The sequence below is a fragment of the Alosa pseudoharengus genome, unplaced genomic scaffold, assembly GCF_046254945.1.
Source record: "Alosa pseudoharengus isolate Yale_2024_CS ecotype anadromous, Long Island Sound unplaced genomic scaffold, YU_APseudo_1.1 YU_APseudo_1.1_scf_13, whole genome shotgun sequence".
Classification (NCBI taxonomy): domain Eukaryota; kingdom Metazoa; phylum Chordata; class Actinopteri; order Clupeiformes; family Clupeidae; genus Alosa; species Alosa pseudoharengus.
Genome location: NW_027468598.1, coordinates 26,251,850 through 26,275,156, shown reverse-complemented (window position 1 = coordinate 26,275,156; position 23,307 = coordinate 26,251,850). Strand labels below are relative to the sequence as shown.

Genomic DNA, 23,307 nt, shown 5'->3' with positions numbered 1-23,307 from the left:
TAAGCATGAAGCATGAGGTTCAAAACTAACTACTATCTAATCACACATTGACAGTGTTGGGAGTAATGCATTAAAAAAGTAATGTAATTACAGTAATGCATTGCTTTTTGCTATAATGCAGTAATGTAAGGCATTACCAATACAATTTCAGTAATATTTTACTCGGTACAATTCTCAGTAACTGAAGTTACTTTGCTTTTTAATCCAAAATTGAGAAATGCTCAATTGGCACCAGAGAAGATTATCCAAGAATTAAAAAAAAGTCATCTATGCTGGTCCTGGAATTTGATTGCCTTGTTTAGATGACTAGAAAGGGAATTTGAGTTATCTCTGCCATTCATGCAACAGATCTAACATGGTTAGGCTATACTTCTCATTTCAAGCAGTGAGAATAACTAAAATGTTGCTTTTACAGACAAAGATCGTAGCCATTATTCTCAAACTATTTGCATTAAGTCTACACCACTGTAAGTGGAAGGAAAGGCAACCAGCAATGATGAGAACCATTTAGTTAACATAGAATTTCACTATGGCTATATTTTACTATAATGAGTTGTGAGTGACCTTTGGGGCCTACATTGTCCCATGAGCCAACTGCAACCATTATATTGTTCTTTTGTTAGCCTTAAGCCTAGCTCAGTCATTATGCCATACCACATCACCTCCTGCCGTGTAATGAGCTGCATTGAACACATGAAGATCTATTGAGAACACCAAATCCATATTTCCTGTTATTTTGGTGAAAGTAATGTAAACGTAGTGTAAAGCCTTACAATTCAAAGACAGTAATACTGTAATGTAACAAATTACTTTGAGATGACAGTAACAAGTAATAAATAATGCATTACGCTTTTGAAGTAACTTGCCCAACACTGCACATTGAATTACCCACACAGCAGTAGACTCCTAGGCGGATCCGCCTTCAAGTCGCCAAACCCGCGTGACTGTCGCATTCGTTTTGGTGCCGCACAGAGGATCAGCTCCGCCTCCAGGCGGCTCCGTAAATTCTACTGTCAAACAGCGGGTCCTGAGTGGACCCATGTCGGATCCGCGGGCGCGGACGCGCCTGTACTGTAACGGTTGAACATGACTGTACACCAAGAGCCGAGAAGAGTCATACTAGTGGATATTTTCTTTGCTGGGACACGGTTGCGCTGAACCCTCTCGAGTAAGTGATATTTATTAATATATTGCGACATTCACAATAGCTAAACATTGGCCTTTGTGGTTTTATACTTAAAACTTACTTATCATGTTTATTGATTATAATGACGTTGTTTGATATTAGGACTAACGTTAACGTTAGTGCAGACGTTTGTAATTTTGAGCAACAGGCTAAGTTAACGTTATTGTTAGCTGTGATGCTCATATGAGTCTGTAGCCTATTTGATTTAAAATGGGTTAGCAATTTCGGCAGAATATGTTATGGTAGTGTGATTTAAAAAACACACATTGTTATTTAACGTTAGTCTGGTCTTGTCTGTTTTAATGTGTTGCTGTTGTCCATAGTCCATAGTGCTACTATGCTAGCGGCATACAGCTGCTAGCTAGCATGCTGCTAGGCGCAATTGCATAAGTTATTGCTAATGTCTATTATACATATATATGTTTGAGATCACGTTTGCGATGCAATCCTTGATTAAGCTGATACATTGGCACTGGTATTTCAGTCAATGAAGTCAGTGAAGCACTCGCCTGCTATGAAAGCTACCTAGCTACAACTTTAGCATGTTGACTCACTGATAATGGTTTAGCCCTAGCTTCTAGCTAGCTGTGCATTAACGTTTGCATTTTGCCAAGTTTGGTCTCATACGTAACTTAACTTTAGTGTCCTTCTGCCATCTTCGTAATGAAAGCCTCGGCATTTTAATCACTGTTTAAGTCGGTTCAGACAACTAATGGGTATTGGCGTCTGTTTGTGATTTATTATGCTAACGTAACTTAACTGTATGGAACTTGGTCCCCATCTTCTATTTTGTTTGTTCTGCAGCGTCAACTTTTATCGGCTGGATTCTACCATCTAACGTTACGATTGCCTCTGTTGGGTTCGCTTGATGAAGATACTTTCTGGGTTGTTAAAATGTAATGTGAACACATTCCCGTAGCATTCCAAAATAGACCAGAGATGCTTGTACTATATGTATATTTGGAAATTTTGGGATTGCAATAACCATAATGATATGGTTATTTAACAGCCATCGTTTCGGGGACTCTGATGAGAGTGAAGAAGAGCCAGTAAATGGTGACTTTGCATCTCTGAGGTACCTTCCAACTCGCCTGGTATATCAGTTGAAGCCTCAAACCTAAGCCAATTGCACTGGCAAAGTAAGTAATAATCTCTTAACATTGAAATAACTAAATCATAATATTAATATTAGAGATATGGTTAACATTCTTAGTGCTAAAGACATTCCCCTCTCCTTGTATCTATTCCTCCAGCTCCACCATCTTGCCGAGTGCCAGGCAGCAGAGTCACTACCCCTCAACCTGGAGAAAACTGTTAAGGTAAAGACTGATCTCTGAAATAAAATTGAATACAGTGGCCCCATCTATATTAACACAGCAGTAGTCACTCTATTTCAAATCAACAGATTGCATCTGCATTACCATCTCAGATTTTCTGCATACTTCATACATTACATAAATCTCAGCCAAATATTTTGTCAGTTAAAACATCTGCATTCATGCAATATTGCCTGAAAAGTTCATTCATTATTATCAGATTGTATTGAAACACATTGATTTCAATGTCAATCCATTCATGGAGTTGATATAGATAGTGCATACCAAAATGTTGAAACATACAAATTCATGTCCAGTATGACCAGAGATTTGTTTTTGTTTGCCATTGTTTGGCCCTGTAGCTCTCAGCCTACCATGGTTAACAGATCACAACCATTTCTCTCCCTTAGCACCTCACCATTAGGCAGGACCGCAACACTCTTCACCACCTCAACTCCCTGCACCTGCACCCGCATTTAACATACGGAGAGTTACTCAAGGTAGGGACTGATCTCTGAAATATTAGTGAATAGAAAGGCCCCATGTGTATTATCAATGATGACTACCATTTAATACATTTTTTCCCCCTCTCGCACACCGCCCACCTCACTATGGGCCAGGAATGGCAGTCCCTCCTCAACTCCCTCCACCCCCACACCAGCCCTCAACGTGCAGCGAACAGAGGAGCTTTGTAAGTCATGTTTCTTTTTAAATTTAATCTCCTTAATACCTATCTCATATATTGTATTGTGTAAGCATACTTGGCTTTGGATGCTACATACCATAAACATAAACATATCTGTCTGTTTGATTACAGGTGCTGTGAGGAAAAACATGGTGACACGGTCAGCCACGGACGCTGAGGTCACCAAGCACGCAATTAGGTGTTTCAACTGGCGGTGGATCGGGCAACGAGGAGACGTGTTCCGCCTCCATCCACACAAATGGAGTAATAGGAGAAATAAGCATTAAACAATCTTTTTATTGAACTTCTTGTCATTCACCAGTTATTCATTTTCTGATATTTTAGATGTGCATAGCACAGCATTTCATTGAAGTTGTAGCCTATTAGATAAAATATTTCATGTCTGCACTGACCTAGGCTGATAAAGCACTAAATTAGGTTTTGACCTCAAAATTCATGTAGAGTAGCCTAGGCAACGTAGGCTACTTAACAAAAACAGAATAGCTTATAACCTGTAACTTTCCATAAATGTCCATTTTATATTTCCATTGAGTAGTGATCACGTTTGTACAGTAAATTGATGTCTTGACTTAAACCTTTTCTGTTAGGTTTATTGACAGTATTGTTAAGTTAAAAATACGAGGCGATGCTAATCGTAGGCCTATCTTGCTGTAGTAGCCTAGGCTAGGCCTAGTGATAGTTTTACTTTTATCCTATAGTTTATCCTATTTAATCCTACAGCAAGAACAGAAGGAATTTTGAAAATGAGATAAACGGGTCCGAAACGGACCCGGGCCAGATGAGCCTTTATGAGTCCGTTGCGGGTCCGCGGCGGATGTATGTATCAATTTGCGGGTCCCAAACGGACCCGCCGCGGAGGTAAGGTTTTAATCGCGGATGCGGGGCGGATGCAGCGCGGAGCCACGACGGGTCCGCGATCCGCCTTCGTAGCGGATCCGTTCCTGAGAGCATCTGGACTCCGATACGGGTCCGTTTCGCGGGTCCGTTCCGGAGGCCGTCATACATCCGCCGCGGAGTCCTTTTGCTGTGTGGGTAATCTAACAACTCTTATATGTACTGTATAACAGAAAATAATCTTATTACCCAAGACTTCACTGAATTTCTGTTTTATTTGAAGAATGTTTAAAAAATAGAACATGAAATGAATGAAAACACTTTTGGCTGAGAGAACAGCTATCTATACAAATTGAACACTTTTGGCTGAGAGAACAGCTATCTATAGCTAACTGAGTGTGATGCGTTTCACAAGTTAGCTTTGCTACTAATTTGACAGCCTTTCCTCATGAACCTATATAACATTGAGCCTACTAAGTTAAGCTATTAGCTCATAATAATTTTCGAATTAGTAGGCTATTGAAATGTTGTGGTAGGCTATAAATCAGGCATCATGTTATTTCTAATTTTGTGTTAATGCTGTTTTAGCACTGATAATCGCGGATTCGCGGTGGTATTGAAGTGTTTTGTAACCTTCAGGAGTTAATTTCATTTGTAGACTATTGCTTTCACATTGGGCTCACCTTTCTTGGGAAAGAAGGCTGTTAACACTTGTTTTCCCTCATTTCTTTTTTTCTCCTTTTCTTGCCTCTCTTTTTTTTCTGGGAACCGGATTTAGCTTTCTTAGACTTAGACATCTTCACACCGTGACCATCTGCATTGCTGCTTCGGCAGAATGAACGTTACTTCAAAAATGCGCCTAGCAGGGGAAGGCGGACTGAACCATTTCGTGCAAGGGAGAGGGTGCCTGCCCTCAAACAATGTTGGCTTGGACACAATTTAATACATCAATCATGCATTTACCCGAAATATTTACATCTATATTAGTTAATAACATTTATTAAGATCTTTAAATTAAGGAAATAATTTATTATTAAGGAAAATAAAATTCAACTCCTTAGGGGCCCTCCCCCCACTTGGGGTCCGGGTAATTTATTCCCACTTGTCCCCCCACTACGACGCCCTTGCCTATCATACTGTCAGTTAATTGCAGTGCAGTGAAGAGTTTGGAGAGTAAAGTTATAGGGCAACTTGAAGTTTAAGAAAATAATTTACGAACCAGAACATATATGAAGCTTCTATTTCTTGCAGCTGTGAAAACACCCGCTAGATAGTTTAAATACCCACCAACATTCGTTTTTGCAGTACAGATTATTTCTAAAAGTTATGTAGCGTCGGTGGATGTACATGTTTAACGTGGAATGAGTGTCTCCCAGAATGCAGTGCGAGTGAATGCTAGAATGTGTAATGTCGATTATAATAGTTGTAGTTACGTTTAGCATGTTGTGTATTTGTTAGCGTGTTAGTCTCTTTGGTTGTACCTCATGTGTTTATCCTCGTGTTGATGTGTGTGGTAAACCCTTATTGTGTGTAGCATGTGCGGCTGAGACTACCCCTGTGTTGCCCTATGTAGTTGTCTGTGTCCGTATGAGTCTTCCTGTTCCAATAAATGGCCGTCCTGGCCAAAGGTGAATCTTGTCTGAGGGTGAGATCGCTACATTGGTGTCAGAAGTGGGATGGGCCCCTCCCGGGGCGCGAAGATCTACGCCAGATCAAGATGGAGAAGAAGGCCGAAGACCAGACCAGCAAGATGGCGGCGAACCTCAGCAGATGTTCCAATTGTCCTTTTAAGGACTAGTCAGCTCGCTGAGGATGGAGGACCTTCCGGCCCGGCGCGGAACCTGTGCAGGCGACCAGCGGGACCAGCCCTGCACAGCCGACGAGAGCTGCCAGCGCTGGAGGAAGCGGCCCCGGCTGAGGAGTTCCCGGCTCGACGCCGATGTCGATGCTGCCGTCATCCGAGGATCTCATCCATAGAGAGCGCGAACTCTCTGACGACCTTGGAACACGACCACAGCGGCCGGATTTACACCGCCAGCTATGGAAGAACTTCCAGAGCGTCAGCTGCCGGTCGAGAGTGTGATGGAGTCATAGCTGCTAGTTCGGGAGCTTGCGGTGCTCCAGCTAGTGACCAAGAGGGTAACGTCGACCTGTAGAGCCTTGGGAGCTATCGTTTTGTGGACTGTTGAAGTTTGAAGTGCGCACGTTCGACACAAGTCGGCGCAATGTTTTTCATGTTTTGTGTGTGAGTTTCTGTGTGTCCCGAGCCTGCTGAGAGGGTCGGGGTCTCCATTTCCCGCCACAGTGGAGCATCGTTGTGCTCGAGAGACAGCCGACAAAAGTTCTACAAGAGGGCAGCGCGAGGAGGGACCTCGACGTGGACTGCTGACCGCCTGGAGATCGGCACACTGTGGACAGGTGGCAACGGCCACGAGCTGTCACAGTAGCCAGAGGGGGCTACCGAACGTCCAGGGGTTCCAGCGTATCCGGGGGTTCGGCTTGCAGTGGGACTGTTTGCTGCTGTTTGAGGTAGTGCAGCTGCACGGCGGGAAACTGAGGGCCCAAGCGACACCACGACCCACGTCTGGCCGGTTCTGGTGCTTGTTCGGGGGAGAACTGACGTGACAGAGGCAGCTGATAGCCCTTCCAGTCGGGAGGGGTTATCGTGCAGCCGGAGGCTTTCCGGTCACTTGGACTAAGCACTGGGACTGACACCGACGCAGCCGCGAGCGGTGAGCTGAGCTGTCATTGCCGGGGACGACAATGGCTCGGGAGGGGGTTATGTAGCGTCGGTGGATGTACATGTTTAACGTGGAATGAGTGTCTCCCAGAATGCAGTGCGAGTGAATGCTAGAATGTGTAATGTCGATTATAATAGTTGTAGTTACGTTTAGCATGTTGTGTATTTGTTAGCGTGTTAGTCTCTTTGGTTGTACCTCATGTGTTTATCCTCGTGTTGATGTGTGTGGTAAACCCTTATTGTGTGTAGCATGTGCGGCTGAGACTACCCCTGTGTTGCCCTATGTAGTTGTCTGTGTCCGTATGAGTCTTCCTGTTCCAATAAATGGCCGTCCTGGCCAAAGGTGAATCTTGTCTGAGGGTGAGATCGCTACAGTTATTTGTCTACTACTGGCTGATTTATCAAACGAGTGCTTTCTCGTTCGTCCTCCGTAAACTACAGGTGTTTCGGTAAAGAGCCATTGAATAATCGATGCCAAGCAATTTCTGTAACACTTTTTGTGACATTCAGCAAATATCTCCTCATTTAATGTAAGTTCCTTCGGACAATAGGCCTACGTTCTATTCTACGTGCAGTTGTCCTCCATCTCAGTTGCATCAGTTTTCTAATTTTGAAGGTTCTAAAACATTATTATGCTTCACTGAATCCTTCTCGTTTTCTTTCATTTGTCCAGCTAACTTTTCCATTGAACCTAGCCATTTATGATGGATTACACACTCGACATTCTGAAATGTCCTGCACGATCAAGGCCAAATTAAGTTATCACGCAGCCACTGTGTCAGCAGCATCAGTGCTGACGGTGACGGTGCGTTTCTGATGTCAGATTATTATGTAGGCTAGCCTACTAGACTGTACTCACGTAGCATTAATCAATATGAGGGGCAGGGGAGGATAAATGTTGTCCCCCCCGACGATAAAAATAATTTAGCAGAGGTAGGGATAGGAAAACCAGAGGGGGGGAAATCCTCACCATCCCCCCCTACAAATCGCACCCTGGTCATTAGCCTACTCTGGAGCTAGCCTAAATAATTGAGTACATCGCACAATGACAATGACATCCTTGCAGAGGCCCCCTTTATCTTCTCTTCTAAAGTGTAACAAAATGTAACAAACTGAATAAATCCCAACGGGTGTGTAGAGGAGAGGCTGAAACTGACTGACAAACTTACAAACTCTGGAGATAACGTGTATAGGATTGAAGCAACGATAACGAACTAGAAATGCAATTCCGAGGAATTACACGAGGGGATGCAGTCTGCTGGTTAGGGTGTTGGTGGGGATGTTGGTAGGGTAATTGTGATACCTGCAAAGGTGCTTTTGGAGTAACCAAATTTGAATCTTGTGTGACATGGCATTATTCAGATATCACACTCAAGGTGTTTTTGACCTTGACATTTGACCTTCAACCTTCAACTCACTTCATCTTTGAGTCCATAAAAACACTCGTACCAAATTTGAAGCATGTACGTCAAGCCGTTCTGGAGATATAATGCTGAATGCATGATGTATGGCTGGGACTTTTATTTTGACACACAGGAAACACTTTAACAGGATGTGTAGTTCAGGTAGAGCTAGATTGTATGCTTAGAGGCTGAGACAGTTGAATTCCTCACAGGTGACACCTGTGCCAGTGTTCTGATTAGCCTGGGAACTGCTCTGAGAACTACTTAACGAGCGCAGCTGGCTCTATTATGACATCACAGCCCCCATTCAAGTCTATGGGGGAAAAATACACTTTTAATAACAAATATCTCAAAAAGTATAAACTTCTCAAAAATGAAAAACGGATAGGACGGTAAAGCCTTGGAAGATCTACGGAACGGTGTTTGAACCAAATTTGTACGTTAAGCGGTTTGGGCTGAATAGCGCGCACAAAAAGGTAAAAAGAAAAATAATAATAATAAGAAGAAATTTTCGGATTTCAATAGAGGGGATGCATAGTAGAGTACTGATGCAGGGTACGTAGTGATATAATGCATAAGGTAGGCTAGGCCTAGCCAATGTTCACGTCACATGAGCCAGCTGCTTGTTCTGTAGGCTAAAAGTATGTCTGTCCCTCCCAAACTGCGTTTAAAAAATGGTGTGTTATGTAGACAGAATTAAAAAAAAACTCCTGGGGAACCCTACGACACGACAAACACATGCACGTTTTTAAAAGCTTGAAACGTCCATATGTGTAACCCATCTTAACCCCTCAACTTAGCCTGCTACAGCCAGTGTTCAACGTTCAACGCTTGTTTTCGTGCAGTAGGCTAGCCTTTTTGATAAGCGATGTCATGGGTAGACTGACGTGATTAAGGAGGGCTTTCTGTTCCACTGTCATGTGTGCCCAGTTTTTAAGGATGTATATAAAATGGATTTAGATAAAAATATTAACTGTATGTAAATATATTTTTTATATTTTTTATATAAACACATAGGTGCTGAGAACATATTTAGATGACCTTTTTATTCCCAAACTGTATTGCAAGTTTTATTTATGTTCATTTTGAAAGTTACACTCACAACACCAATGCCACATTCATTTTACATTCAGACATACTGTGATTCATTTAGTTTCATTAATTATTTGAAGATACTGCTGCTTTAATGACCAACCAATTTTTTCCCCAATAGTTGTTTCAGAAGTAAATAAAGTATAAACATTTGGATTTCACTGCTGCTCTGACCGTTCATAAACATGTTGTTAATAACAGGCCTGGGCTGTAGATTAAGTAAGTAAGGCCTAAATTCACAAGGCCAGTGTCATAGATCTTTCATAGATACTGTATTTCACCATTTATTCCATCTTCATCATGTTACGTCCATGACTAGATAAGGTGCATATGGCAACACCATAGTCGTGGTGAGAACATGTCATTCACCATGTGCGCTGTTCAGTAGTAGTAGTAGTAGTAGTATCTTCACCTCCACCAAAGAGAATAAGAAGTTTGACCTTTACATTTCACAATTTGACAATTTTAATATGCCAAGGTACTCAGAAAAGCAGTACACTCTTCCTTTTGAACCAACAATATATCAACATTTTCCACTTTACTTGTATCCATCAAAACTTAGCTTAGCTTTCTAAAACTTTTGTCCTTCTCTCTTGGCTGCATCGTCATGTAGGCCTAATGATAACACCAGTGTAGTGGCAAAACAGGGTGAGCACACATATACACACATAAATAAGTTTAAACCTGGTTCATTTTTTTAAATTACATAATTAGGTTACACTTTACTTGACAGTATCGACATAACATTTTAGGGGCAGCCGTGGCCTACTGGTTAGCGCTTCGGACCTGTAACCGGAGGGTTGCCGGTTCGAACCCCGACCTCACTGCTCCCCGAGCGCCGCTGTTGTTGCAGGCAGCTCACTGCGCCGGGATTAGTGTGTGCTTCACCACACTGTGTGTTTCACTAATTCACGGATTGGGATAAATGCAGAGACCAAATTTCCCTCACGGGATCAAAAGAGTATATTTACTTATACTTACGAGTGACATGACACTGTCATGAATGTGTCATAAACAAGTCATAAACGTTTATGACATAACGCTTCTGTTATTAAGTGACATTTAGTTTTTGTCATAACAAATTAGGATTAGGGTTAGGGCCCAGGATTAGAGGTTAGGATTAGGGTTAGGGTTCATGTGTCATGACAGTGTCATGTCACTCTTATGTCGATACTATCAAGTAAAGTGTTACCCATAATTAAACCAGGTGTGTTACTTGTGTAATTTGGAGGATGTTTGATGCCATCATTTCACAGAGAATTTCCAACATGTAAAATCCCGAGCAGTTCAAAAACATATGCTTCTTAATATATTACATGTATTTTACAAGTATTTCATGTAGACCTAAAATACATTTTCATCTGCATATTTTACTTTTATGTCAAAACATCAAAAACATAGCCTCCTGGTACTTTTCTCCAACCATGCATGAACACTGAAAAAAGTCTGCTAGGAACATATACCTGTTTGTCAAATTTGAACACATTTCCAGGTTACGGGCGCAACACTAGTAGCCTGATAGCCATGTGGATATCCTTTGAGGCATAAACAACAGTGCCTTGGTCTTTGAGGCATAAACTACAATGCCTCAAGAGTAAAAAGACATAATGACAAACTGACACAAACACTTGTGGAAAACAACAATGATGGCTGGAAGACGTCATCTAGTGAGCTACTTAATATTCATAACAACCCACATAAAAATGAAAAGTGGAAAGATTTCAGAGGGTAGGGCCTCCCCAACTTTAAACATGTGAAGAAATATCCACCACAGGTATTGCAGGGACTAGTCCTGAGTAAGAAACAGGGTCTTGCAGGGTTTTGATGTTGTAAAAGTTTTATTTAATTCAGCTGTAAATTATATGTAACTATGTATTGAGTTTTGCAATATTACGCCTGTTTTTGCAATGAGAAGGAGGAACACTGGTTGGATGCCTGAAGTGGTTTCATGACAGGGTTAGGGGCAAACCATGCATCAGTTATATAACTTGGGCATGAAATATTGTACAGTTTTATGATGGAATGGGTAATTTAAATGTGCATTGCATAGATTTCTTTTCAAAACACTATTGTCATAGTAAAATAAAAAGTTTTTACATTGTTAACATTAAGTATCCTAAATACCTTTTTTAATAAAAAAAAATTGTATTCTTGGCTATGCATTTACATTTGCAGAGCAGGAAAATTATAGGTGCAATCAAATGTCAACAGCTTGCACCAAGATAAATGCATAATTCATTATTACCAAGGAATGTTTTTTGACCAAAGGATTTATGTTTACGATAGTAATTAATTACATTCAAGATGAATTTCCTTTTTTTGCAGGCAGTGAAGCAATGAATGTCAATAGCAGCCAAAGTGTGAATGGCAGCACCCAGGGCGCGTTTCGAGGCAATGACCCGGTCCGTCTGCATGTAACCACAGCGGTGGCGCAGGTCATCGTGTGGCCCTTCATCCTCATTGACCTCTTTATGCTCCTGGTCTACTTAAGGAAACAGGTGCTGGGAACTGAGGCTCGCTATGTACTGTTTGCCCAAACCTTGCTCGCCGACGCCATTTTTCTTCTGCTCACTAACTGCGGGGTCATCTCTTACTATGTGGACTTCGTGGTGCCTGTGGCTTTCTGCGTCCCGCTGTTAATCGTGATGGACGCCTTGGCCCAGGTCTCGCCCAACATCATCCTGGCCATGTGCCTGGAGCGCTACGTGGCCGTCTGCATGCCTCTCAGGCACGTGGATATCTTCACCCCACAGAGGACCGTCCTCATCATCACCATAATCTGGCTCCTCTCCTTCATGCGGCCCCTCGTAGACTTGATCATCCTGCTCTCCTATATAGCAGAGAGCTACTTTTATAAGATGACCTCTTGTTCCTATGAGGTGCTTCTACAGCGGGACTGGCATATGATGATGAGGGGCAATGTGTACATCCTTAAACTGGTCTTCACTGTGCTCATCTTGTGCTTCTCCTACGGGTCGATCATGAGGGTTGCCAGAAGGGCCTCGGGTGATAACAGAAACGCCGCCTCAAAGGGGCAGCGCACTATGCTACTGCACGTCTTACAACTCTTCTTTTGCACGCTAGAAGCCGTCAGCCCCTTCATCGAAGCTCGCATCCTCAAAATGAGGGACATTAATTTGTTTCTCATCATCCGCTACTTTGACTTCTTGGCATTCCACATTTTTTCCCGAGCGATAAGTCCGCTCATCTATGGTTTTAGGGATGAAAAGTTCTATACTGCTCTGAGGTACTATGCCTGCTGTAAGTTTAATGACATCTCCACACACACTCACGTTCCCCCCCAGTGGCAAGTTAAATATCTAAATAAGGAATTGCAAAACGTATCAAAGTGATCATCTAATTTTTCATCATTCATTTTACCGATTAATGTCAATAAATTACAATTAACATATATGTCTTGAACCTCTGTAATAACATAAAAAACATATATAAAGGCTATCCACGAGCGAAGTAAGCTGAAATAAAGATTGAATCTGCTCAGAGAAATCATTGGTATTTATGTTTTCCTGTTAATCTTTCTATAACTTTGTTATATGTGACCTATGTATGTTATTTGCATTAAGAATACTTCTCAGCAGAAATAAACATTCATCTCACATGAGTCCACTACCCATTTATACTCAAGTCAAGGCAATTTATTCATAGCACATTTTACAGGTTGACCCAAAGTGCTTTACAAATGATTACATAATAACAAAACAACAAATACCGGTGATAATATAATACAGAATACAAAATGCCTACATAAGAAAAAATAAATAAATAAAGAGTACATAACATAATAATAAAGAAGTGGTAATTAAAATAAACAAATAATTATTAATAAAAAATATTTCATTTAAATGTAAATAAAAATAAGAATGGACTTAAGAAATTAAACCATGGGGGAGATTAGAGTGTACTAAAGTAAGTGCTAAAGAGAAAAGTTGGGTTTTTTGATTAGATTTAAAACAATCTAAGGTGTGGCTGGACTTAATGGGGATGAAGACTATTACAAAACAGTAACAGAGAAAGCCCGGTCACTTTTGGTTTTTAGGCGGGAGGGGTGAACAGAAAGGAGTTGTTGGGAAAACTGACCTAAGGGTAGTGTGAGGACTAATGAGATCAGAAATGTACTGTGGTGCTAAACCATTAAATGCTTTGAAAACAAATAGTACAATTTTGAAATCTATTCTAAATCGCACAGATAACCAGTGTACTTGGGTCTACACTGGAGTGATATGCTCTCTCTTTTTAGTTCCAGTCAGTCTGGCAGCTGCGTTTTGGACTAGTTGTAATCTAGCAACAGTGGAGTGTGTTGAACCAAAATACAGAGAATTCCAGAGTAGTCCAGCCTAGATGTACTGAAGGAATGAGTGTTTCCAGATCCTTATGAGAAACAAAGGGTTTTGTATGTTCAAATTCAAAGATGAATCTAGGAAAACACCAAGATTTTAGCGTGTTTAGACAAGGGACCAAGTGAATGGTTTAAGTCGGAAAGGAGCTATAGGAGGCCCAAAATTAATTCTCATTAAGTTGTAGGATGGCGTATAATATTTATAGTGATGGTATATTTTGTGAACTCTATAGGAAATAACCCAGATAGCAAACATTCTGGCTGAAGTCTGGCATACATTTGCTTTTGTTTTGGCATAGAGCTAGCAAAGTAAAGACGTTTGATTGAACTGTGGCATGATTATGGCTTACCATAACAGATAAAAAGGTGCCAGTGGTAGATGGTTATGGCATATATCTGGTTAACCAGATGATTGGGTGAAGAACGGGACAAGATCTACTGACATATGCAGGTGCTTAAGCACACATGCATTAGTTTGTGATGACTATGGATGGGTAATAATTTCAAATCGAGTCCTTCAGTGATCAAACCACGCATTTATATCACTACTCTGAATGATGTGACAGGGGTAAGCTATTATTACCCATGAAACTCTGCTAAAGTCTGCTAACACAAGAAGATAAAAGACCTTCAAACCACAGTGCATTACAAAGAGTGTTTGTTTGTAGTACCAAGAGGTCACTGTACACTGTAGAGATGTGCAACCAACGTTTAAAGGCCTCGTTCGTGTAATCAACCATATCAACAGGCATGATGTGCAGTGCATTCATTTCAACTTTTTGCACATCGCTTTAAACAAGTCGAGTGGCCCCTGGTGATTATTTGAAACCCTGCAGGGGAGTTTTGTATAAGTATCTGGTATATATACTCTTTTGATCCTGTGAGGGAAATTTGGTCTCTGCATTTACCCCTATCCGTGAATTAGTGAAACACACTCAGCACACAGTGAACACACAGTGAGGTGAAGCACACACACTGATAAAAATATTGAGCCTGATCTACTTAAAAAAGGTAAGGCAACTTTTTGCATCAGATTAATATGTAGTTAAAGCAAGGCTGGTCTTTGTATAGGCTACTTAATTTCTTGTGTGTAAGAAATGAGTTTTGTAAGTAAAGTCAATATTAATTTATCAAGTAAATTCAACTTAATCTTTCAAGTAAAGTCAACTTAGTTTTGTAAATGACTGAACCTTATTTTATGAGTAAATTCTACTTAATTAAACTAAGTTGACTTTACTTGCAAAGTTAAGTAGACTTTACTTCCAAAACTCATGTCTTACATTCAAGAAATTAAGTAGCCTATACAAAGACTAGCCTTGCATTATATACATAATAATCTGATGCAAAAAGTTGCCTTACCTTTTTTAAGTAGATCAGGCACAATATTTTGTATCATGTTTGGTCTACTTAAAAACTTAAGTATGTGTCATCTATGTGTTCGAAAAGACAATCCTCTTATCACATGTCAAGATATGCTGCCATGGAGCCAAGTGTAGACCATAAAAAGACAGGAGCTGCAACGATTAGTTGATTGATCAATTAGTTGCTAACAACTAAATAATTTGTCAGCAATTAGAATTTTCTTTAAATCATTTTTTTTAAGAAGAATCCCAGATTCTCTGATGTGAATGTTTTAAATTGAGAACTGGTGATCAGAACAAAACAAGACATTTTAGGACATTTTTTTTTCACCATTTTCTTACACTGTATGGACGAATCCACAAATCAATTTATCAAGACTATCGACAGATTAATTCATTGGTTGCAGCCCAACACTGGAAACTGAGCAACCCACATGAGTCAAACAATCTCAGATATAATTATGCATCTTAACCCAAAACAAGACTTGGAAGTCATTTAGCTCAAATAAATACATTTATTTGACAAAAGCCAAAAAAACAAATCAAAATACATTCTATTACAAACAAATCCAAATACATTCTATACACCATCTGTATAGATTTTAAGCTTGCAAACAGACCTTGAGTTCATGGACTTTGGAGGACAGTTTTTGGTTTGCATCCTCTAGCTCTAGGAAGATCTTCTGAAAGACCTCAAACGTGTATTTCAGTTTATTAGGGTACCTCAGTTCCAAGGCATAGATAAGGCCCATCAGATAGGTGCAAGCATGTGCCACATCTGGGATACCAAAAAGGACTTCTGCTCCCTCGATGGCTATTCCAGCTTGCTTGGGGAGACCATCCCTGGCTTTGCTGACAACAAAGATGCCGAGGGCAAATGTAGTAATAGCTTCTTGGATGGTCGCAGCATCGTCATCATTAAAAACCTGTGAAATACAATAAGACTTATTTATTGTATAGTAATGTGAAGGATGCATAACTCTTTGTTCCCCTCTCCAAACAGATGATCACATTGTTATGTGGTACTTTTGAGTAGTATTGTAGCTTAACAAGGGTGTCTACAGGTATTACAGAGTTCAATCAAATGCCATTTAAGGCCATTTTAAGTCAATTTGTTGGAGTAATTAAGCAATGCAGCTTTATACAGTATAAAGAGTATCATATATTTGGTTCTGTTAACTACATAATTATACAAATGGTTACACATCAGCATTTTTAATAATTAAATACTGAAATATTATCAGTACCACAATGGAAAAAAGTCCTGAACTTTGTGTTTTTTTTATTCTTGATTATACTTTGTGTCCTTCATGCATAGTAATATCTTCTTTACCTGGTAGTCCTTCATTAACTCTCCAGTGTTTTCACCAAGGTAGAGTGTGAGTCCTCGAATCACAACTTCTCTTCGCGACTCAATTGTGTCGTCCTACAAAAATATGGAATGAGATTACTAATTAATACGAGAAATATGAGATTAATATAAAATATGACATTACAGACATCAGAAAGCTACTACATACAACTAATTACTACCACACTGTTGTAAATACATGCCTCATTTAACATGTCATGGGTCTCATCAAGTTTCTTCCCAACGGCTCCACCCTTCCTCCTGTACAGGCAACAGCTTGGGTGTGTGTTGGTCCAACTTGCCCAGGACTGCAATAGCTTCAGTGTGATCCTGCAGAATTCCTTCTCGATCTGAGAGACCAAGAGATGTAGACAAGACATGGAGATGTAGAAACATAATGAGACAGACACACATGGGCAAGAGAAACAGAACAAAGACATGGACAAATTAATCCAAAGACCACACTGAATAAATCAGTCTGCTGGTTGCAGAACTGGTTACAAAAAGACCTTGCCTCTCATAGACTTAAGTCTTACATGTACATTGTTGGCCTTTCCTTATCTTACTAAACTTCGAGAAAGTATAACATTTGATCGTTTTGACATGATATACTAGTATATTAAATGTTACCTGTTCCCAGGTATGATTATGTGTACCTTGGATTTATTTTAAATGATGTAAAAACAGCAAACTTTCGTTACATTAAATATATTGATGACAAAGGCTGCACTTTTAAGATTAACCATGGTTTAGTTTTCGGGTCAAATGGCTTTTTGAATGGGTTCGCCACGGGCAGTTGGTTGTAGTGTTACGGTCCCTTATCACACAAGTTTATCACTGCTAGCAGCTAGTTGGCTGTGCCCATTCGCGAGCCCATTTAAGAATAGCCTAGAAATCCAGACGCACCCTAGCGGCAGCAAATGTAGTTCTAATTTGGCTAATTCAAGAAGTCGTTTAACCAGAAAACTAAACCATCGTCAATCTTAAGTGCAGCCTTTGTCAATATCCTTTTAACCTAACGTTTGACTCGAGTATTTACACAAATGCATTTTGGCGAGGATTTTGTTTTAACGTCACACACGACTAGTAGTGCTAGGCTAAGTCCACTAGTTGAGTAAGGCCACTTGCTAACGTTAACATTCATTTTCGAATTAAACAAAAAGACTCGACTAGTTGTACTGTTCTAGAGTCTTTTAGTTTAACTTGAAGATGGAAGCTAATCTAACCATAGACAGTAAAATAAATATAACCAGGTATCAATACTTGGCAAACTGTATTCTTACCTTAACGTTCAGTGGACTCATAAACCCAGCCTCTGGAAATGCGGTGGTCTTCTTCTGCTCTTTTCAACGGATGCGTGCCAGTTGGCGGGAGTACGGAACAGCGTAAATTAAACAAGCTTTTTGTTTGTTGAGTGTTTGTACTTGAGAATATCGACTGGGATAACTTAATAATGTATGTAAATGAAAAAACACACAATTTTATTGTAATTTGAACACATGCAGATTAATTTCAAACAATACATTTTCATGTAAAGATACAAACTGAGATTTTTATTGTTAATTTCACAGATTTAATTTATGTTATATCTACACATGCTCAGAAACACTTTTTTCAGTGCACTAATCCCGGCGCAGTGAGCTGTCTGCTACAACAGCGGCGCTCGGGGAGCAGTGAGGGGTTAGGGCACTTCAGCCGTTCCTACTGGTCGGGGTTCGAACCGGCAACCCTCCGGTTACAAGTCCGAAGCGCTAACCCATGGCTGCCCCCGAACATTCTAACAGAAGATTCTGTTCTGCAACAATGTAAGGTTCTAAAATTCCATGTTGAATTCTATTTTAGTTGAATCAGAGACGGTTAATAAAGCGAGATGATTCATAACATGGTAAATGTATCTCTGTGACGTAGCGTTCGCAACTGCCGCGCCCCTTTAGGAGTCTAACGGGAGGTCCAGTGTCTATGTATTTCTATGGGAGGAATAAACAGTAACTGATACATCATGTAACAGTAACAAATTACAACTGGTGCGAGCAGAGCGTTATAGACAGTCACTGTTCCCGTGATCTAGAGTCTCTGTCAGTGCTGTGCAGACCCTTCTACCTACCGAGAGAGCTAACAGTAGCAATTGGGACAGCAGTCTATATTCCACCGGACGCTGATGTTAGCTCGGCTCACCTTTACCAAACCATCAGTAAGCAGCAGCAGAAATCCCATCCGGACGGAGTCCATGTGATTGTGGGTGATTTTGCAGTTTTTTCTGATTGCTTAAGCACATTTTTTGTAACTATGGCTTCTTTTGCAAAACTCTACACACAAATAGGAAAACCTTTTACCCATTACAGCAAAACATTGTAGTTCTCTTGCAAAAGCTAACACACCTTGCTTAACTTTTCACACCTTCGTAAAAATGGTGTTTTCGTATCAAACAGTAAACACAAGCCATCACAATAGTAAGCGCACAATGTGCCAACTACACTGATGGTATAAATAAAAAACACATCTGGCTTTTGCTTTCTTTGTGCATTTAAGGTAGACTAGCCTATGTCAGTTTGAGGTCATACTTTTGTCACAGTTCTGTAAACATACAGGGATCTAAACTTCAAGTATTGGTGTTTATTTACACATATCAAAACAAACACAAGTGTGTTTTTCCAAGTCAAAACACAAAATAGCAATTTCACTGAGACAAAACAAATCAGTCTACATCGGGTTGTCTCTCTCAAAATTTTGTCTACATCACATGCAATGTCCTAGTCCAAGGCAAAATATATTCTGGAATGCCGTATCTAGGCCTGACATGACAATATCCCCAAATGTAGACTGATTTTTTTGCCTGTAAAAGGCCTATTTCTTACTCTTCTTACCCTTCCTCGTCCTCCTCTTGCTCCTCCTTATCCTCTTCCTCTAACTTTACCTCCTTGTCCTTGTCATCCTCTCCCACTCGCTTCTTCACCTCCGCATCCTCTTCCTCCTCCTCTTCCTCCTACTTCTTCACCTCCACGTCCTATTCTTCGGCCTCCTCTAATTCTTACTCTTCTCACTCTTCCTGCTCCCTCCATTGTACCCATTCTACATTACATGTGGCTTATTTATAGTGCTTAGGCTTAGGGCTGCACGATTATGGCCAAAATGATACACACGATTATTTTGATCAATATTGAGGTCACGATTATTTATCACGATTATTAATTCATTTTAGTGACAAAAATATTTTTTCCCTAAACATATTGGACTTGCTATCTGGCTCATCCAAATTCTTTCCTTCACATTTACTCCCCTAAATTACTGCAAATATAGACTTGACTGCGACTTCCAAACTTCCAAACTAATTTTTTGTGCATGCTACTTTGTTAATATTTGGGGAAAAGTTAACGGCCCACCGGGAATCCTCCCAACGCTCCCCATTAGCCAGTTAAGCTCTGCTTCTTGTTCCTGAGTTTAATCGCTTAGTCCAGGGGTTTCCAAACTTTTTGACTCAAGGACCACATTGGGTTTTGAAAATTGGCCTGCGGGCCACACACTAATAATAATAATAATAATAATAATAATAATAATAACATTTTGTATTATTTAAATGACAACTTAATTTCTTAAGAAATACTGTTAATTTGATGCTGTTTAAATCATTTATAAATGGTGCACTGTCAAAGACTCTTTGCTATGGCTAGTGCTGTGCCTATGGCTGTGCCCTCTTACAGTTTATAATGGTCAGTAGTGGGAACTACTGTTGCCATCGCGCTCTCTCCCTCTCGTGCACTCAAATACGTTCCAAAATGGAGTAGCATAACATAGTTAGATCTGCTGCTATAGAGATACTATCTATCTCGATGTAACAAGCTGTTTTGACATTGACATTGTAAACGTTGTCTAAGAAGAGTGTAAAGCAGTTTGCAGTAGCCTAAAGTTGACTACGTCGTGTATCGCTGGAAAGAAATAGCGAGCAGCCTATAATAAACTAATAAATGCTCGGCGGGCCGGATTAAAGTGCGTGGCGGGCCGCAGTTTGGACACCCCTGGTTTAGTCATTCGTTGATATGTAAACCACTGACGTGTGGCTACATTTTCATTATTGTTAACTCGTTTTGCGTAGGCTGTGTCTTGAAACGCATGCATTGTAGGTTGCACATGTAGCTTATAAAATACATGAATAAATTCACGGATCCCGTCGTTAGCTCAACTCTTATTATAGGCTATATCGGAGGAAGCAAACAAGGACTAAAAGTTAACGTGATAAAAAAAAGGCATGTGTGGTTTACGTCATGTGATGTGTTTCACGATATGAGTCCTGCTTTGCTTATGTTTTTGGTTAACTTCACTTGCCTGAAATCCGAAATATTTTCGAACAACGGATGATCCGTTTCGGGGGACAAGCTCTTGGCCTTCTGCTGCGCCACACATACCACACATTTGATTTTTGATCGTCGTTTTTTTGTATAATCTATTAGCCTACTAATAGTTAACATAATGCTATCCACAGTGCATACAAACTGAGCAGTGCATCAGGCGAACAGCGGTCATTGGTAGGCTGCCTGCAGGCACATGGTCAGACAAGTTTAAGGAGCGCTTGATTTGTTTTGTAGCGGAGCGTTCTATGGGTTGCCAGGTTGGTTCTATGGATAGAGCACGCATTTTTAATATCGCTCGATCACGTAAATTTGATCGTGGGAAGCCAAAATCGTGATCGTGATTAAAATTCGATTAATTGTGCAGCCCTACTTAGGCTGATTGCAAAGTGAACTAATTATCTAAAACAGTTTTCACATGAGAAAGTGTGCCAGAGAGTTGGCAAAATAGTGTAAATAATATCCATACATGTGTATAGATTTGCTAGGAGTGTGTTGATCATTTGGAAATTGAGTGTAAAGCATGAGTTGTGTTTACAGTTCCCCAAAAAGAGTGCTGTGCAGTGAATTGTGCCTACAGTCGTGCAAAGTGTGTGTTACAAAATTGCAAACTGAGTGCAAAGCAGTGTTTGTGCTTGTAGTTTTGCGAACTCAGTGAGTGGTTTTGCTATAAGTATTAATAGTTTTAGAAATTGTGCTATAAGAATCACGGTTGTGTTTAAGCATTCAGAAAAAACTAATGAGGCATGCTTAAAGTCAGTGCTCCCCAAATTCACTCAATATGTGAACTGCGCCACCAGGGGATATAACGCTTGTGACCACGTGTAACTTAAAGCATGTCTACAGGGCAGTGCCCCTTCCTCACATGGGGCTCTCAGATCACCTCTCTCTGCTCCTCCCTGTTTACACCCCTCTTTGGAGGATAACAAAGCCATGCACTAAAACTATCATCATCACAAGACATAGGCCTATACTCCACTGCTAGGACTGATCTGAAGAGGGGAATCAGGAGGAGAACTGGCCTACAAAGAGAAAATTGAAAACCATGTCTCGGATAACAACGCGAGACAGGTGTGGCAGGGGTTACAACATCTCACTAACTATCAGGGCAGGAAAAAAAACAGTAACAACAACAAATAGTGCCCTGCTGGCAGAAGAGCTTAACAACTTCTTTGCTCGTTTTGAGACCAAGAGCCCATCTGCTTCATCGCCCCCTGTGGTCACTGACATTCCTGCTCTCACTGTCCAACAACACAAAGTGAGACAGGTTCTCAAAGCAGTGAACCCCAGGAAGGCTGCTGGCCCCGATGGAGTACCTGGGAAGGTACTTAGAGCATGTTGTAATAAACTCTCAGCTGTCTTTAGGACCATTTTCAACTTATCTCTCGCTCAGTCCACTGTCCCCTCCTCTCTGAAATCAGCACTATCCCCATCCCCAAGAAATCAGCATCGAACAGCCTAGCACACTACAGACCCGTGGCCCTCATCCCCCTCTCATAATGAAGTGCTTTGAGAGACTGGTAATCAAATATGTGCAAGCCAGTCTCCCTCACTCCTTGGACAATCATCAGTTTGCATACAGGCCTAACAGATCCATAGATGACCCCTTATCTATTACTCTCCATGCTGACTTCAGCCATCTCGAACAGAGAAACAGCTACGTCAGGATGGTTTTTGTGGATTTCTGGATTATCCCCGACATCCTGATAAACAAACTGCTGACCCTCGGACTCCCCTCACCTACCTGCAGCTGGATAAAAGACTTTTTGTTAAATCGTCCACAGACTGTCAGAATTGGCCCGCACCTCTCCTCCACCATCACACTTAGCACCGGCTCAACTGTTACCCTCTGGTAGGTGTTAGGTCGTTACAATCCAGTACCACCAGATTTAAAAATAGCTTCTTTCCAAATGCAATAATTTCCCTAAACAAATGTAGCTAGACAAACCCAGTCACTTACTGTCACCCCCTGCACTTCAATACTGTTCTCATGTCCTGTAATGATTATTTATTGTATTTATTGCACCCAGTGGAGTAGCGCTCTTAATTCTGTTGTATTTTAAAGTACAATGACAATAAAGGCATTCAATAACTAAAGAATCTTTGGCTGTATTCAATGAACCAAGATACTCTTCAGAACGTTCAACTTCCAACATTCCCATTGTGACGGTACCGGCTTAAGGGTTAAAAAAGAAATCACAAAAGACTAACCATGGGCCTGTGAATCTCACTGACCAAACGTTGGAGCAGAAGGTTGACAGGTACAACAACAGTAAACACACCTTGGGTTTTGATAAGGCAGGAGGCAACCTGCCCATAGAGGTTAGTGCCAAATCTGTAACGATAACAACTAAATAAGGGCAACAGCAGAATAAATTCTACACTCTACACTAAAGTCTTTCTGTACATGCCAAAACAAACACTGCCTGGACCTAACAGTTTGTTTTGTAGAGGCAGTATGCTGTCACAACCACGGGCTGATGGATAACATAACAAATAAATGAGCTTTGTACTTGACCAGGGTAAAGAGGACGATGACTTTATTATAATAGTATTAACAGGTATTTTTTAACTTACACTATTAATTAACCACTAATAACCGAATCATGTAATAAAGT

General features: G+C 40.6%; 1 protein-coding gene and 1 long non-coding RNA gene across 5 annotated transcripts; both read left to right on the top strand.

The window, feature by feature from the left end:
- Positions 1-976: 976 nt before the first annotated feature.
- LOC143121954 (uncharacterized) lies at positions 977-3,491 on the top strand. 4 transcript variants are annotated; one of them, XR_012986564.1, is made up of 7 exons: positions 977-1,168; positions 1,991-2,082; positions 2,196-2,325; positions 2,440-2,505; positions 2,913-3,002; positions 3,123-3,193; positions 3,320-3,491. It is a non-coding gene; the product is annotated as an uncharacterized LOC143121954 (long non-coding RNA). The 4 variants fall into 4 exon arrangements; XR_012986566.1 differs by lacking the exon at positions 977-1,168 and adding an exon at positions 1,210-1,428; XR_012986565.1 differs by lacking the exon at positions 977-1,168 and adding an exon at positions 1,210-1,678.
- Positions 3,492-11,613: 8,122 nt separating this feature from the next.
- On the top strand, positions 11,614-12,630 carry LOC143121376 (odorant receptor 131-2-like). The gene has a single exon (XM_076281734.1). The coding sequence runs from the start codon at positions 11,614-11,616 to the stop codon at positions 12,628-12,630; it is 1,017 nt and encodes a 338-aa protein (XP_076137849.1).
- The last annotated feature ends 10,677 nt before the right edge of the window (positions 12,631-23,307 follow it).

Bases quoted from the DNA above. Each gene is read 5' to 3' on its own strand.
- LOC143121376 (XM_076281734.1), top strand. From the start codon at position 11,614: ATGAATGTCAATAGCAGCCAAAGTGTGAATGGCAGCACCCAGGGCGCG.